Here is an 18,596-nt window from a genome sequence, read left to right on the forward strand (position 1 = left end):
ATCTCCCGGCCTCTTTCTTTTACCAATGGCTCCAACTCTCCTCTATGATTAAAAAATCTAAAATTCTATAATTGAGGAACACTGAAACTCCAACTATGTTTCATTTGCTTCCCAAACTCCTGAACACAGGTCACGTCGCATCTTCTATATACAAACTTCTTCTTATTTCCCGACCTGATGTACACCCCCCTCCAAAAATCATGGGAACTAGACTTAAACTGCAGACTTTCGGATCGAAAATGGGAAACTTTCTGGTCCAAAACCATCCGAACCATCTCTTCAGCCAATTCAATGCAATCTATGTTCTTCCTCCACCACAAAGCCAATTGGATGCCCCAAAAATTACATGTTTCAGGCCTTCTACCATCCAACACTTGTTGGAACTGTAAATCACTTCCAGGCACCTTATTGCATATGATTTTTGAATGTCCATGTCTGCAAAATTTCTGGGCAGATGTTTGGTCTATTATTCAAAAAATCTTCCATCTCAACATACATCTCTCCCCTACAATAATTGTCCTTAAATCAGAGACACCTTCACTTAATTTATCGGCATCTCAATACGCTTTATTCAACACACTTCTTATAGTTGCCTTACGGCTTGTTTTATCTAATTGGAAATCATTTGACTCCCTGAATGTCCATTTTTGGTATAAATCTGTCTTATTACAACACAAACGAGAGATATTGATTTCTGCAACTATGCCACTAACAACAAAAGTACATTCTAAATGGTCCAATTTTATTGACTACCTAGACTCTCTTTAAAGCCTTATTACTAGTATTCTAGACATCTCCTACCTACTTTTTCTCTTCTATATAGTGTTTCTTCTTCCTCTCTTTTCCTCTCTTTGATCTCCAGGGATACTGTCTCTTTTTCTCATTCTCTCCCTTCCTCTTTTCTTTTCATAATCTTCTTATTCTTTGCTTTTTCTCTTTCCCTCCCCCCCCTTCCCTCCCCCCTTATATATTGTTCATAGTAACTTGGATACCTACTATACCAGTCTGAAATGTAATACAGTTGTATTTACTTGATCTTATCCTATTATAATGAATCTTTTACCCTTCTCTGTTTTTCCTTGTATCCTGGATATGATACTTGATATTGTTATGACTTGTTCCCCTTGTATTTTGTAAAATTTTCAATAAAATTTCATGGAAAAAAAAAGTATTTTTAGAATTGTGTTATGTCTTGAATATCTGACCTGGTTCAGGGAAATAGCCGACTTTGTTGGTGCTGAGTGACAATGTGTGTGAATGTATCTTTTAAACCCAAAGACTCCATCTGTAATTTGATCTCTTTGATCTTTAAGTCACTCTCTCTCCTCTGTGAAATTCTGAAGGGAGGGGGAGTAGGTCTCTCCTGCTGCTTTTACCATAATAGCAGTGAGACGCATGTAGATTGTAACAAAAAAAGGTGTAAAGTTGTGTGTATGGATTATCTTTTGTGAGAGCATAATTTGTTCCAGACGCTTGCTTGTAGTCCAGGGCACTCGTGTATCAAGGCGAGTTTCCCCATAGGAAATAATGGAAACTCAGACGATTTGTTCCACAATCCAAAACTTTAATACAAAAATATACATACTTGTATTGCAAGCCCTTGCTTGTTTGGAACAGTCACTGTACTCCTGCAGCGTCATATAGAGTGGAACCATTGGCTCAGTTGTGATAATGTGATGCTTGTATACTGTATGTACTTGTTTTGCAAGACGTTGCTGGTATAGCAAGTTAAAATTTAATCATTGCTTGTCTTATAGCACACTTGCAAACCAAGTTATTTGCAATCCAAAGTTTTACTGTATATTCCAATCTTTGTTTTGTATTTCTGTTTATAAATCATTTAAGTTTAGGTATAAGAATGTAATTTTTAGGAATGCTTTTGTATGGAAGTAAATATTTTTGCCAGTCAGATGATAGTGAAGGGACTGCTGCTTTAGAGAGTGCTTGTGTCAGCCTACCCTGCTTAGTGGGTGGATCCAGAGCTGAATTTTAGCTTAATTTTACAAGTCAGCTCTTTGGGGTAGGAACCTGATACAGATAGTGGGTCTGCCTTATAAATTTTCCTGTGGCCATATTTCCACTGATTCCAAGTATGCCTTCCTCGTGTCATCTACCTTGGGTTTCATATTTCCCAGAGTACCAGGTCCCTTCCCACACCTGTGTCCAGGCTGTCTGTAGTCTCCCTGTTCCCGATACTTGTAAAGCCCTGCGTGCCTTCCTCGGTATCGCCGGATATTGTCGTATCTGGATCCCTGATTTCTCTACTATTGCCCGCCCTCTGTATGATTCCACCAAAGGCGCTGACTCAGCCCCTTTTGTCTGGACCCAATTTCAGGAGCGGTCTTTCACTGCCTCCAAAAACTTCTGACTCAGGCTCCTGCCCTTGGCCTTCTTGACCCCTCCAAACCTTTTCAGCTCTATGTTCATGAAAAATCCGGTATTGCAGCCGGAGTCCTTACTCAGTTTCTTGGTTCCTGGTGTAGGCCCATTGCCTATCTCTCTCGACAATTGGATCCTGTTGCTGCCGGGTGGCCTCCCTGTCTTCGGGCAATTGCTGCCGTATCAGATCTCTTACAGCACGCTAACAAACTCACTTTTGGCCAACATATTGACCTCTTTGTCCCACACTGTGTGACCTCTCTTCTAGAACATAAAGGCTCCCTGTGGCTCACGAATGAGTGCCTCCTTAAATACCAAGCCCTTCTTTGTGAAAACCCTCGGATCTCTCTTGTTGTCTCTTCACTCCTTGACCCCTCCACTCTCCTCCCTGTCTCCTCCCAGACGGTCGTTCCCAACTGCCTTGACACCATTAACTTAGTTTATTCTTCCCGTCCTGATCTCACTGATATCCCCCTCCGGGATCCTGATCTCACTCTTTTCACAGATGGCAGTTCGTCTGGCACCCCTTCTGGTATCCGTATTGCTGGTTACGCTGTAGTCTCTGCCACTTCCCCTTTATTCATGGGCCCTCTGGCATTTCCGCCCAAGAAGCTGAGCTGTATGCTCTCACTTCTGCCCTGCGCCACTCTGCCTCTCAGTCTTGCAATATATATACTGATTCCAAATATGCTTTCCTTACCTTGCATGCCAATGGGGCCATCTAGAAACATTGAGGTTTCATTACAGCCTCCGGCCCCCTGATCCATCATGCTCCCCTCATTCTTGACCTCCTCGAGGCCATTAAATTGCCGTCCCGTGTCGCGGTTATGCACTGTCGAGCCCACCGTCGTGTCACTGATCTCGTCTCACGTGGCAATGCCCTTGCCGACCGCACAGCTCGAGCTGCTAGCCTCTGCCCCCCTCCTTCGGCTCCTCTGTACACCATCATTCCTTTTCTGGACTCCCTTACACCCCAATACACTTCTCAGGAACAGACTTGGGCCCGCACTCTTTCGGGATACAAATATGCGCCAATTCAAGTGCCAATCCAGACCCACACACTGATACTTCAAACATGAGCACAACGGGTACCCTCATATTCATTCCTCAACACCTGGCCCTCACGATTGTCAAAAGATGTTATGATCTGGCACACTCTGGAGAACCTGCTATGAAAATGACTCTCAAGAGACATTTCTTTATCAATCACCTTGATCAGCTAGTCCAGAATACGGTCTGACAGTGTGTGGTCGGTTCTAGAACAAAATCCCCAATCAGATGACTACCACCTCTTGGACACCAACCCATTGGAACATATCCGATGCAGGTTCTATCTGTAGACTTCACCCACATGCCCATTTCCCGTTCCTTCAGTCACCTCCTAGTCTTCACAGATACCCTGATTAGATGGATTGAAGCCTTCCCTACTTGCACTGAACGCGCCAGGGAAGTAACCCAACACCTCCTAAATGACATAATTCCTCGCTTTGGTCTCCCTGTTTCTATGGGCAGTGACAACGGCCCTGCTTTCATTACCGATGTTGTCCAACAAACTGCTCAGGCTCTCCAAATTGAATGGAAATTACATGCTGCTTAACCATCCTGAGAGCTCTGGTCAGGTTGAAAGAATGAACAGAACTCTTAAGACCCTTCTCACGAAACGAATTGAAGAAACCAATCTGTCCTGGCCTGTCCTGCTGCCCTCTGTCCTATTTCAGATTAGATGCACCCCATCTAAACCCACTAAATTGTCCCCATATGAGCTCATGTTCGACCGACCACCACCCATTGTGAACCCAGATCCTGGTTCCTTTGCTACTCTGGGATCAGATATCCTCCAGAGTCAGGTCCAATCTTTAGCTAAGGCCCTTCAAGAGCTTCACAAATGGGTCCTGGAAAGTGCTCCACTATCGATAGCTACACAAGTCCATGGATACATCCCTGGAAATACAGTATGGCTAAAACTTGGAAGTCAGACCCCCTAAAACCTAGATGGATAGGTCCTTTTATTGTCCTAATTTCTTCTCTTACAGTTGTCAAAGTGTCCGGACATGAAACTTGGTTCCACTACAACACGGATCTTCAGCTGAAGCTTTCTAAGACCTCAAAAAGTTCTGAATATTTACCACTGTACTTAGCAGGTGTTCTGAATACAATTCTTTACAAGTGTTTGAGTTTAATTGACTGCCTGTGGTTCACCACTGCCTTTAGCAAGTGTCTTGAGTATAACTGTTTGAAGTTTTCTAAATTGTGCCTGAAAGAAAAATGAGCTTCCTATGTTAGTATATATATATCTGATATTTGTGTTGCCCTCACTGCCTTATGTTTCTTTCTTCTGTAGTTCTTTCCTATTGTACTTAACAAGTGCCCTTAGCCCTTTTGCCTGATGTTTGTTTGCATGAATGAGTTAAGTACAGAAAGTGTCAAACATCTGAGGGTATTTTCTGTTTCCAACCTACTGGTGATGAAGTTTAAAAGTGGGCGGAAATCTGCATTGATAATGTTGAGGGTCCACTTATCAACTAGACTCTTATTGTAGACCCCACTCGCCCATGGTTTTGCCCCTAATACAGTTTTGTGTGGCTCCCTAGATTGACAGCGTTATTATACCATGTATAATATGTATTATACCATAGTAATATGTATTATACCATAGTATATATGTCTGTATAACCTGATGTCTTTAAGAACTGCCCCTTTGAGAAACCTTCACTAATGGTGGAGCCTGTCCTTTATGAGAAAGTGTCTCGTGGGCCACCTACAAGAACCCTCATAAATACCCAGCCAATACCCCCTCTGCCTCCCTTACTATAGGTCCTAGCTCCGGTCCCTTGTGTACTACAGGCCACTGTAATCCCATGGTTTTCACTATCACTGACCCACATAACTGGAATGCCAATGTCCAAGTCCAGAAGGCCAGAGACCGCATGGCATTATATATTGATGGTAAAAGGTGAGACCCAGGTACTGATGTATATGTCCGTATTGTATCCCGCTTATTTGCTCCTGTCCATCACTCTGTGGTGTTTCCCCAGTTTTATGAAATTATGAAAGTAGATACTGATATCCTGTAATCACTAGAAATCTGTTTATACAGTTTGCTGAAACTATAGGTCAGACTCTTAATGTTAGCAATTGTTTTGTATGAGGAGGGACTGGTATGGGAGAACAGTGGCCATGGGAGGCAAAGCAGCTGGACATGTTAAACCTGACTTCACAGACCCTCACTTTTATGTCAGGTCCACGACCTTCACGATGGGCCTTGCGAACCTCCATTGTTGCTTCCCACTGTCTTCAGCGCCCTTCAGACACTGCTCAATGAAACTTCCTATGAATGATGGTCAGCTCCTGATAGTTGATATTGGCTCTGTGATCTGCTTGCCTACTCTTGGTTGCCTGCTAACTGGACTGGTACATGTGTACTTGGCATGATCCATCCCAGCTTCTTCCTGTTATCGCTGGCTGATGGTGAACATCTGGGAGCCCCTGTATTCATCACCAGGGGTCGTCAAAAGCGGTCTACTTCCACCAATTTCCTTAAAATAGGTGCATGAGGTGATGATTGTCCTGCAGAATGGATCATTTCTGTTTACGGACCTGCCACATGGACCGAGGATGACACCTGGGGCTATCGGACCCCAATCTACATGCTGAACCGCATTATTCGTCTACAACCTGTACTCGAACTGATAACTAATGAGACCTCCCGAGCTTTGAGTACCATTGGTAGAGCGAATACAAAAATGCGCACTGCTATTTATCAGAATCGTCTAGCTTTGGACTATTTACTAGCTGCTGAAGGGGGTGTCTGTGGTAAATTCATCTTCTCCAACTGCTGCCTTGAACTTGAGTAAAATGATTGAGGAAGTTGTGGATCGTATCACCAAACTGGCTCATGTTCCTGTCCAGACCTGGCGTGACCTTACTGCAGACTGGATCTCTGGTACCTTCGGCTCCTGGTTTCCCTCTGGTTCAGCAATGAAGACCATCTTGCTGGTTGACGCCCTGTCTTCTCTGCTCCTTTGCTGCCTGCCCTGTGTGGTCCCCATAGCCATAAAGCTGCTCCACTGAACTATGGACTCTGCTGTCAACCGTTCCACTGCTGCATTGGCCCTTGCCCTCTCCCAGTATCGTCCCTTACCCACTGGGGACCCCGACTTTCCTGACCCCTAACTTTATTTTATCAGGCTTTGCTCCTTAGGTACGCCAGCCTGAAAGGGGGGAATGTAGGGTCATGAAATGGTTAACTGTTGTTTAAAATATTGCTCTGGCCTACATAGCTGAAAACAGTGTACAATCTACTGCCTAAAATGTATGTCCCTACCTTACCACATTGTAAGCTAAATAGATAAGAGTTTGAGCCATGATGTACCCTGCCCTTCTGTACATGTAACATTTAGAACTGTAAGATTTAGATAAGCAGAGAAATGAGCTAGTTTCCTGTAGGACTATAAGTTGTATCCCTGAACCTATAAGTGCTGGCTTAGGACCAATAATAATTGTAGAAAAGTTATAGAAGTAACAAATGAAAATTGTAGTTTTTGCATATATTAGTTTGCATAAGCTTAGTGAAAAGGGCAAAAAAGTCTATGCATTTCCTGATTCTAATACTCTAGTAGGCAGGCTGTTAACTGCACTAGAGTCCAGCATGCTGTAATAAACCTCTTGTACTTTCTTCACGCCTCTGACTTTGTGTGTCCAAGTGACCTTTCATTATCATGAGACCTACAGCAGGCTCTTGCTACTGTTGATGTGAAAGTGCATGCCTCTGTAATCAGAAAGAGACTGCACAAATGCAACTTGCATGGGAGGTGTGCAAGGAGGAAACTTTTGCTCTCTAAGAAAAACATCAAGGCCAGACTGAAGTTTGCCAGAGAGAACATAGATAAACACCAGGATTTCTAGACTAGTGTTCTATGGACAGATGAGCCTAAAATTGAATTATTTGGATACCAGAAAAGAGGATATGTTTGGCGTACAGCATTCCAGGAAAAGAATCATACCAACTGTGAAGCATGGAGCTGGAAGTATCATGGTTGGGGGATGCTTTGCTGCAGCAGGACCTGGCCAGTTCATCATCATTGAATCTACTATGAATTCTACCATGTATCAGAAGGTGCTTGAGGAACATGTGAGACCATCTGTAAAAAAATTAAAGCTGAAGTGGAACTGGACCCTGCAACATGAAAATGACCCAGTAAATCCACCAAGGACTGGCTGAAAACTAAGAAATGGAGAATCCTGGAGTGGCTGAGTCAAAGCCCTGATATTAATCCCATTGAGATGCTGTGGGGTGATTTGAAACAGGCTGTACATATAAGAAACCCCTCAAACATTTCACAGCTGAAAGAATTCTGCATTGAGAAGTGGGCCAAACTTTCCTCAAACCAATGTCAGAGACTGGTAGATGGCTACAAGAAGCATATTGCTGCAGTTATTTCAGCCAAAGGGGCTAACACTAGCTATTAGGGTGTAGGGTATACTAATTTATTCCTCAGTTAGAATACACATTTTTGTGGATATCTTTTGTTTCATGAGTAAATCAAGGAAACCTTTTAATGTTTACCTGCAATTACATCACCTTCTTTTCCAGAGATAAATAATAAAAAGATCTGACATCGATATGTGAACATTTCTTAAGAAAGAACTGAATATTTTATGGGGTGTCCTAATTTTTTCACATGACTGTATAATGTAGTATATTAAAACCTATGTTGTTTTATTCATTTTAAGGAATCGAAGGCTGTTATCAAGAAAAAAAGACGATATGTGGAACTGGCTCTAGTAGTTGATTATGAACGGGTAAGTTATAATCTACTTTACTTTGGGCTCCTTTTATAAAGCCACGGTAGAGATTCCTGGCATGGCAAATGTGAAGAAGATCATAGAAATTGAATGGCTTTATTGAATTTGCCATGTGGGAATCGCTACTGTGGCTTTATAAAAGGGACTGATTATTTGAGGATATGCCTCACCATAAAGCTTGAGGTGAGTTACAGAAACCAAAAACTATAAAGTTAAAGTAATACAAAAACTAAGTATATGAAATTGCATTTATATACAGTAAATAAAAAATGTACATAACAATTTATAATAAAGCACAAAAATAAAATTCCTCATTTTAAAATAATTCTGAAAAAACTCAAGCCTTTTAATTTTTCTTGAAGGAACAATAATGTCAGAAAGTGTCAAATCTATAGGGATCTTGTGCCATATAACCAAATTTTGCTGTACAATTATTACAAACCAAATATGTCCAGTTAAATGCAATGGGGTTGATATTCAAAAGATATTAGTATGCTAGTTGCAGCAAAGGCTCTTTTGAAAATATGCTGTTTGATATCCAGATGAATTGTGGCTGGATAATTGCTATACAGTCAAATTATATATGTTTCTGCTGCGGTGGAATTAGGGCAGTTTGGATTGGTGCCAAAAGTTATATGGCGAAATTCAGACACTCTTTATAACTTATGCATGTGAGTTTGAATAAAAATAAAGAGCAGGAATAACTATTTCTAGTGCAATAGGTGAGACATTCTAGACAAGTGAGTTATCTCCCAATGGCCGTGAGAAAGGAATCCACTCTGAATTATTTCTCTGACCCTCCTGTACTTCACTGAAAGCTCTTTTGACACCTGTATTTTTCCCTTCTAAACGCGAACCTGAAGGTGTGTTTCTGTTCTGCTCTCCCTTTTTTCTTCTGTATTTTTTCATCCCTTTTGGGGGTTTTCTTTGTGCTTGGAGTGTTTATTTAGTTCTGCCTGTGTAGAGAATATGCAGGCTTCAGTCTGCAGCTGACAGGCCGATTCCTGATGGTACCTGTTAGACTGCATTTGTTTCTTTGGAGCTCGGGGCAGTCCCCACTTTTTCTTCACCTTCTGTTTAGCAGGGGTTCGAGCGCAGGCTGTTAGGCGCTCTTTGGAGACTCAGCGGTGACTTGCAGTGCACCAGCTACGTTTTTGCTTCCACTCTTTGCCTTAGCCTGTCCTCCGAAGGGGTGGAGGTACAGCCTGAAGATCAGCATTGAAGAGGCATTCCCAGCATAAGGCAGTGATTCTCTGATTCCAGCTACTGTAAGAGAGCTGAGGCAGAATGCAGCACATTTCCAGCACAGGTTACAGTGAATAAGGCTTTCACAGCCTGTGAGGTTTCTGCATGTTCCCCTGTGTTCCTCCGCCTGAAAATCCTAAGTTGCCATTTTTGTACTTTGCTAAAGATGTAAAAATATTGTGATTTTATCACAAATTTCTTAATGGCGGCCATCTTGAATTTTTAGCTATCTTTTTTTCAAAAGCTCCCTGCACTTCCAAACTGCAGTTTCTGCCTCAAATCTTGTTGGGATGGAGTCCTTGGGCTCTTCTGCTTCAAATCTTTGCCAAGATTGCACATCTTTAGCACCTCCAGAGCAACCTTGCGCCACATGCTGCTTGGTGCACCTGGGAGAGGCAGCAGAGCTATACTTAACCTTTTCCCCTGTTTAAGCAGGTGACCAAACGGGCAGCTATTACTTTTTTCATGGTGAAAGGACACAGACACCCCGCAGTCCAAGAAACAAAAGATCAAGTCATCTAACGGTGACTCTACCCCGCAGGGTCTGGAGGCCTTCTCAGATTTTTTGAAATACCTGTGGAATTCTTTTCAAGATAACCATGCTTCTTCTATGCAGTCTTGCTCTGCCTCATACTTGTCTCAGCGGTTTTGCCTCTTTAGACACGTCCTCTTCTCTGTCAGCTGCTGTTCTGAGTTAACTAACCCTGATTTGGGAATGCTTCTGATAATGATCAGCTTGCGGACCCCTTGTTTTCCGGGAATGCTTTTCCCATGGCGGGAGACTCAGAACAGTATGCCGGATCTTTGGATCCTTCTCTGACCTTAGAACCTGGGGACGATCCCACGGTTCTGAGTTTAAGTCTGCTGCTTTACCTGATCTCATATCAGAGACTCTGCAGGAGTTGAATTTAGTTACTCAGCTAGCTCCTTCTTCTGCTGCCTCCTCTCTCCTTTGTGGAATACGAGCTTAGTCCTCCGCTTTTCCATGACATCCGGATATGAACATTCTGATGTCAGAGCAATGGGATTCTCCGGAAGATGCTCTCAAGCTGGCGAGGGCTATGTCCCATTTGTACCCTATGCAGCAAGAGCACCAGCAGCTTCTTGGTCAGCCTAAAGTGGACTCTTGGGTTGCACAGGTGTCTAAACGCACCTCCCTTCCCAGTGAGGGTAATGTGGTGCTCAAGTACATGCAGGACCACCGTGTGGAAATGGTTCTCAGGAGACTCGCTGAGACAGTGGCTTTGGGAGTCAAAGCTGCCTCGGTGGCATCTTTTGTCATGCGCACTTGTTTGTCCTGGCTCCGCTCTCTGGTGAGGCTGTAGAGCCCCCTCCTAAGCTTCTTTTGGCTGGAGTAGATTGTTGCTGACACCCTGAATGACCTTATGCGGGTGCTGGGTAGGCTGTTGGTGTATTCGATATCTGCTCACAGAATGCTCTGGATTAGACAGTGGGCCGGTGGTTCCACCTCTAAGGCCTCTGTTACTAGGCTTCCTTTTAAAAGGGCTATTGTTATTTGGCAAGGGCTTTGGCTATCTCATGCATTATGTAATGGACTGTCGCCTTCAGACTGCCTGACAGCAAACCGAGAACCTCTAGAGGTTCGGGGGGTGCTTTGATTTTTGTGGTTCCAGGCATTTTCACCCATATCCAAGCTCCATGCCTCAAGAGATTTTCTCAGGGCTTCAGGTGTAGCCACCCTTCCACCTCCTGTTTGGCTCCCACTGCCAAAAAAAAAAAAAAGGCTCACTGACGCCAGGCCAATGGAGGTCTTTCTATATATCGGGGACAGACTCTCATCTCGTCCGATCAGTGGATTCTGGACATTATTTTGCCTGGCCTCTGAGAGATTGGTTTGTGGGCTATCCCATGGGGCACCTGGACAAGGTAGTTAAATGAAAACCACTGTACAAAGATTGTTGGCTATTCAGGCCATAGAACTGGTGCTGCCCGAAATCTTGGGCAGATACTACATATTCTTTTTTTTTTTGTACTTAAATCTTTAAGTTTCAATTTTTTATGATGATAATCATATGAAATCAACAGTATCCAACTAATATCAATAAAAAGGAAATATAATAACAAGGTAAATTAGATGAGTTTCAACTTTTTGTTAGTCCACAATAATATAAAGGAGGAGTTCCATAAAAATCGAAGACTATTTTATTCCCTCACTTATTAAGGAAAATAATGGTAGCCTGAAGTGGACCTAAACTAAACTTCTTTGAGCATTCATTCCTGAATATTGACAGGGTTACTTGCAGACCTCACCTCATTTTCTAAGATAAATTTCGTCAACGGTGTAGAATCAAAAAAAGTGTATCTGACACCCTTGAAATTAATCAAACATTTGCATGGGAACCTTAATACAAAAGTAGCTCCCAGTTTCAAAACCTGGGGTCTCAAAAGCAAAAATTGTTTCCTCCTTTTTTGCGTTAATTTAGATACATCTGGAGACAGTCTTATTTTTTGATTCAGAAACAAGACATCTTTATATTTAAAAAACAATTTCAATAACCAATCTCTATCTGAATCTAAGGCTAATTGCACAAATAATGTAGCAAATGTAATCTGTTCTGAATCTGATTTTTCTATTAAATTTGTCAGGTCCAATAGATCTAATTCCGGTTCCTGGTGATCTTACAAAGTTTTCTTCTTTCCCAAGGAAATATAATAAATTTTGGAAATAGGTGGAAAAGAGTTCTGTGGGATTTTCAGAATCTCTGAAAGATATCTTTTAAACATGTCTATTGGTGAAGTAGTTATTAATTTAGGAAAATTAATCAACCTTAAATTTTGTCTTTGTGTGATATTTTCCAAAATTTCCATCTTGAAATTAATATTGCCATTTTCTTCCATTAGGAGCTGATTTTGTACTCCAATAATTTCCAATTTTTTCTCTTGTTCAGTTGATTTTTTTCTCTAATTTGTTCACCTTTTGTTGCAAAGTTAATGTCTCAGTTAATATAGCAGAACAATGAGTAGAAAACATTTGAAATTTAGTCCCCAGGGAAAGCTGTAATGTGGCAATTGCTTTCCATATAGAATTTAAGTCAGTTACTGTAGGTTTTTCCAAGGATGCCACAGTAAAGGTAAATTTCAGGTCATTTAAATTCACAGAACCTGGTTGCACATTAGTTGGTGCCGGTACTTGCCGTTCCTCTTCCAGAATCAGTTTGCCTTGAGGCGTCGGTTGTAAAAAGGGAGCAGATGATAGTCTCCTAATCGCAAGTTCTTCCTCTTCTTGATCTTCTTTGCAGCTCTCGGAGGTTGCTGCTATGCTCCCCTCACTCCCCACATCCTGCTGCACTCGTCGGGGGAGTGGCTGCACCAGCGAGAGACTGGTCTCCTCGAAAGAGATGCTGGGGCTCTCTGATAAGCCCCCACCTCGCACCGAAGACTTTCCGTCCGGATCTCCTCCAGGCCCACGCTTGACGAACGATAGTTGTTGTGGCCCGGGTTCAGAAGGGTAAACCCAGGTCTTGGACTTGCGCTTCACCATAGGTAAGGAAACAGGCTCGAGTGCGTTTCGCCAAACGCGCTCAGGCGGCCATCTTAATTAAGCTCCTCCTCAGGTCGATACTACATATTCTTTATCATGCCAAAGAAGGGCTCAGATGATTGGAGTCCAATCCTGGATCTTATGCAAGTAAATGCAGCACTTAAAGTTCCGCGCTTTCGCATGGAGACAATGCAGTCTGTCTTAGAAGTGGTGACCTCGGGAGAGTTCCTTGCCTTTCTGGATCTTGCAGAGGCTTATTTAGATATTCCCATTTATCAGGCACTCCAGAAATTCCTCCAGTTTCATGTTCTGGAAAATCAATCCCAGTTCTCAGCTATGCCTTTTGGTCTGGAAACAGTGACTCATACCTCGACCAAGGTGTTGGTAGTCATGGTAGCCCACTTGAGGAAGATGGGGCTGCAGGTATACCCGTTTTTAGACGATTGCCTGATCAGAGCCCTCTTGTTTACGAGGGTCACATATAGTGAATCAGGTGGTCTAGGTCCTGGAAAGCCTAGGTTGGATTGTGAATTGCAGGGAAAACAATTTGACACTGTCACAGTCCCTGGAATATCCAGGAGTCTTGTTCGACATGGCAGCTGGCCGGACATTTCTTCCAGAGGCACGCAGACAGCAATTGTGCTCTCAGATTTCTTGTTTTCTGGACAAGGAGGCTCCATCAGCATGGGACTATCACCAGGTCCTGGGGTCCATTGTGACCTCCATTGATGTGGGCCCTTGGGCAAGGGTGCATATGTGTCCTGTATAGCACATGTTGCTGTCTCACTGGGTTCCACAGATGGAAGCATTATAAACAACTCTTCCGTAGACTCTGGTGGCTAGGGACAGCATGCATTGGTGGCTCCTTCCACAGTCTCTCTCCAGGTGCATGCCACGGCAGATGGTGTCTTGGGTGGTTGTGATGACAGATACCATTCTCCATGGCTGGGGAGCCCTTTACAACCATTGCCCCATTTAGGGGTATTGAACACCCTCTCAAGAGCCTTGGTACAACCAATTGGAACTGCAGGCTATTCGCTGGCTCTGGTGAAATTGCAGAAGCCTCTGAAGGACCAAGCGGTCTGTGTCTTCTCCGCAAATGCTACAGCAGTGGCATAGGTCAATCGCCAGGGAGGAACCACAAGTCTTCTCTGGCTCAGGAAGTGTGCCTGTTCTTTCTCTGGGCGGAGCGTCATCTCCAGGCCCTTTCGGCCCATAAGTGGCACTGTCCTTGGCAGTGTTTCAGGCCATTGTGCAGTGCTGGGGTTGGCCTCATGTTGACCTAATTGCAATGGCAAAGCACTTGAAAGCCATCCAATTCTTGAGTCAAAGATCCGAGCCTGGAAGCAAGGGCTCAAGGTGCCCAAAAGTTTGATCGCGATTGAACAGTAGATCGCAAGAGCAATGCGAGTTGATCGCAGAGCCCACCCCAGGCTCCACGATAGACTCGCGTTGCCTTGCTTCCCCAATGCGCAAAAGCCAGGCTCATGCAGCCATTACACAAGTGTGTTCCCCCCTCCCCCCGGACGTCAATTCTGATGTCAGAGAGGAAGTTCTGGGCAAGCCAGGCAGCGATTGGCTGGCCCAGGGCTTTCTCTCAGACATCAGAATTGACATTGGGGGGGGGGGGGGGAGGAACGCTTGTGTAATGGCTGCACGGGCCTGGCTTTTATATGTCGGGAAAGTAGAGAGAAATCGGCAGCGGCAGCTTGGGGGGCAGGGAGAGAGAAAGAAAGATGGTGGCATGGGGGGACAGGGAGAGAAAAAGAAAGATGGTGTCTTGGGGGGCAGGGATAGAGAAAGAAAGATAATAGCTTGGGGGGGCAGGGAGAGAGAAAGAAAGACATAGAGCTTCATGCTTCCTGGAACTAAGCAGGCTGCTATTTCTCCAATGACCAACTAACAGTGTTGCCTTCTCTGGATAGAGACAAGAGAGAAAGAATGACAGAAAGAAAGGGGGCAGGGAAAGAGAAAGGAAGAAAGGCAGAAAGAAAGAAGGGGCAGAGAGAGAAAGGAAAAAAAGGGAGGGCAGGAAGAAAAAGTTGGGGGAAGGAATGGAGTGTGTCGGGAGGCAAGGAGCAGGCAGGGAAAGAGGAAGAAAAAGTTAGACTCATGAAGGGACAGAAAGAGATGCTGGTTGGGATGAGGTCTGGAGGAGAGGAAGCATGCAGGAGGAAGAAAGAAAGAAAGAAAGAAAGATTGGATACACAGTCAGAAGGAAGTGCAACCACAGACTCATGAAATCACCAGACAACAAAGGTAGAAAAATGATTTTATTTTCAATTTAGTAATCAAAATGTGTCAGTTTTGAGAACTTATATCTGCTGTTTATATTTTGCCCTATGGCCCTCTTTTACTAAACCGCAATAATGGTTTTGAGCACAGGGAGCCTATGAGCGTCGGGAGCAGCGTGGGGCATTCAGTGCAGCTCCCTGCACTAAAAAAAACGCTATCACGGTTTAGTAAAAGGAGAGGAGGTATATTTGTCTATTTTTGTATAGTTGTTACTGAGGTGACATTACATATTTTAAAGTCATCTGCCTTGACCTCTTTGAAAAAAAACCTGAATATAAATTATAATTAACATTTTCTCTGTGTACAGTCTGCTTTGTGTTTTTAAAAATTTTATTGTTGGTAGATCATTTTGACTTAGTCATTTTAAAAGTAGCTTGCAAGCCCAAAAAATGTGAGCACCCCTGGTACAACCGTGACCACAGAGAGTTCTACTGTATGTTTTCCTCCCTGGCCCATGATAGGTCGGATCCTACGTTGGATTATGACTCAGCACAGAAGGGTCATTCTGGTGGATCCAGATTGGCCTCGCAGACCGTAGTACACATATATGATGCATCTTCGCGTAGGTTGCTGCCTTCAGCTGTAGGCTATACCAGACCTTCTCTCTCGGGGTCCAGTCTGTATGGAAGATTCCAATCATTTTGCTCTTATGGCATGGCTATTAAGCGCAAAGCTTTGGAGCACAAATGATATTCTGGTGTAGTCATTTCTACTCTTCTGAAATCTAAGAAGTCGACTTCTGTGTCTGCCTATGAAGTCTTTCCAACAACATTGGTGCGACAGGCCAGTATGGAGCCATATTCTGCTTCAGTTTCGGTAGTTCTAGCCTTTCTCCAGGTGGGCCTTGATAAGGGCCTTCGGGTCTAGGTCAATGTACTCTCTTGTTTCAGAGCCCAAGACCATAGACCTTCACTTGTGTCTCTCCCTGATGTAGCCAGATTTTGAATTAGACCTTCAATCAAACCGCCTTACTTCAACGAGACATGTCTTAGAACTTCAGGCTCAGTCTTGTGGAGAGCCTTTCTTGAGGGTCTCAGAGATGGGGTATCTCTCCACACAGTTTATTCATTTCTGCTGAAGATAGTGTCGGCATTCTTTGTTAATCAGGAAGTGCATTTTGTTAAGGCTAAAAGAACAGTCAACATCTAGAGGCAGAAGCAGCCAACCTGAGATGGGAATCTTTTTAGATTTTCCAAAGGTTCCCAACCTGGTAATAATAATTATCAAAAGTATTAAAAAGAGAAAACCCCAAAAGAAGCACAAAGGCTGAAATGAAAAAGCATTTGTGTTGAGGGGGCGTGTGCTCTCTTTGTCTCACACACATCACCACCCTCAACATAATAAATCAGCCACTTATAAATCTTTTACACTGACTTAAATGCATATGCATTTTTCTGTGATAACATTTACATATTTGTATGTCAACAAATGTAAATCCTAAAATCTATTTCTAATCTAGCTGTAACATGGATTGACCTTGGTCAAAAATTTAGCTTCTTTCATCCTCTTGACCTTGTTTGCTGTTACCTTGCATGTGCTCTGATAATTCCAAGGAAATCGTCAAAGAATACCTGCTCTCTGTTATCTTACACATTTTGGAGGAAGTCTTCAAGGACACATCTGCTCCTGCCTTTGCTTCTAGCCAAAATTCCCTTATCACAAGGTTTGCTTAGTTCTGCCAAAATATGGTTTATCAAGGGTCCTATATACCCTCAAAGATGCTTTCATTAACAGTTACCTTCTCAAGGTTTCCTGTTACCTTGCAGATGTTCCGTTTACAAAAGCAGCTAGCAAAGTTCAGTTTTTAACTGCTTAGTGATCATTTGTCCTTTAACTGCATAGTACAGCTTAAATATAGATCAAGGGTAACTTCTGTTCTAGAAATTTCACTCTATATGTTACCTGCAATCCTTTCTGCCATATTGGCCTGGTAACCTAAGTGTAAGTGTTTTAGTTATATAAAATAGTTATGTAAAATCCACATTCCTGCACTGCTGTCTCACATTTCTCCCTGCCACTGTGCTCCCCCAAGTTGTCAACTTTTTTTTTCTTCATCTGCCTTAGTTCCCAAGCCCATGTGTTTCAACAAATATCTGATATTTTCAAATCTCTACTCCAGCCTTGTCACCTTTAGACAGAATTCCTCAACAGATTGCCTATTTTTCAGCCTACCGATGTAAGAAGGACTGCATTTTGCAGAAATTGGATGTCCACAGAGTTCTTCAGCGCTATCTAGAGGTCACAAATGATTTTGCCAATCTGACCACCTTTTTGTGCAGACTCATTCTTCTCAGCAGGGCATTCCCACTGCCAAGGCCACTATTTCCAGATGGATCCAAAGGGTCATTTCGTCAGCCTAGTTTCTTTGTGGTTAACAGTATCCTGTTTTTGTTAAGGTGAATTCTACTAGGAGTATGGCCTCCTTGTGAGCCAAGGCTAAGGTGATCTCCGTTGAGGAGATTTATTGAGCAGCTCCTTGGTCCACTCAGTTCATGTTTGCCAAAAATGTACAGAGTGGGTGTGGCGGCAAGACAGAACTCTGCTTTTGGGTCCTTGGTCTTGAGAGTCAGCACAATCAACCCCCCCTAGCTTTTTGGGACTGCTTTTGTACGTCCCATTTGTCTAGTATGTCTTACTATTGCACTGGAAAAAGAGATTATGTCCTTACCTTGATAATATCTTTGCCAGTAGATAGGGTGAGACATTCTAGACTCCCGCCCTATCCTTCCTGAGCCTGCCTACTGTCTTATTCTGCTTATGCTTCTCCAAGTTGATTCTTGAATGCCAATTTGTCCTTTGGGTCCTTGAAAAATTCTGCATATATGTTCAAGGAGCATACAGGGGCACATTCTGTGCTCCTTTGATGCCTTTGTTGGCTATTGGATGATAGTTGTCCTAATGTTTCCTTTGGAGCAGAACAGTTGATTCTTGGGAATGATCCCATTAGTGACCCTACTTCACATACTATCAATGGAGCTCTTGTGCTTTGGTACTAAGTACAGGTGGCAGTAGAGCTCTCAGTGAAGTACAGGAGGGTCAGAGAAAAAATCCAGTGGACTCCTACAGGGAGATAATCCACTTGTCTAGAATGTCTCGCCTATCTACCATAAAAAATATTATCAATTTAAGGACATAGGCCCAGATGCACTAAAGCCAGTGAACATTGCTAAACCTATTTTTACAGTTTTAGCATCGATTGTATTTGTTGACCCAATGCAGAAAACAGTTCACCGCCTGGTTTTCTGCACAATCGCTCATTCACTGATCTGACCATGCAAATAAGCTGATTAATATTAAAATGCCTTGTAAACTAGTAGAGCAATTGATGCTGTAACATGGCTTCCCGATGCACTAATAAAATGATCGCTTT

At 43.1% G+C, this 18,596-nt stretch overlaps 1 protein-coding gene across 1 annotated transcript in view; it reads left to right on the forward strand.

Annotated features, from left to right (window-relative positions):
- The window catches only part of LOC117362934 (disintegrin and metalloproteinase domain-containing protein 9-like), a 379,468-nt gene that overhangs the window by 236,939 nt on the left and 123,933 nt on the right, over window positions 1-18,596 (forward strand). The window contains exon 8 of the mRNA XM_033950024.1: window positions 8,113-8,181. Coding sequence (XP_033805915.1) covers window positions 8,113-8,181 — 69 coding nt within the window. The remainder of the gene's footprint in view (window positions 1-8,112; window positions 8,182-18,596) is intronic.

This window comes from Geotrypetes seraphini, chromosome 6 (genome assembly GCF_902459505.1).
Source record: "Geotrypetes seraphini chromosome 6, aGeoSer1.1, whole genome shotgun sequence".
NCBI lineage: Eukaryota > Metazoa > Chordata > Amphibia > Gymnophiona > Dermophiidae > Geotrypetes > Geotrypetes seraphini.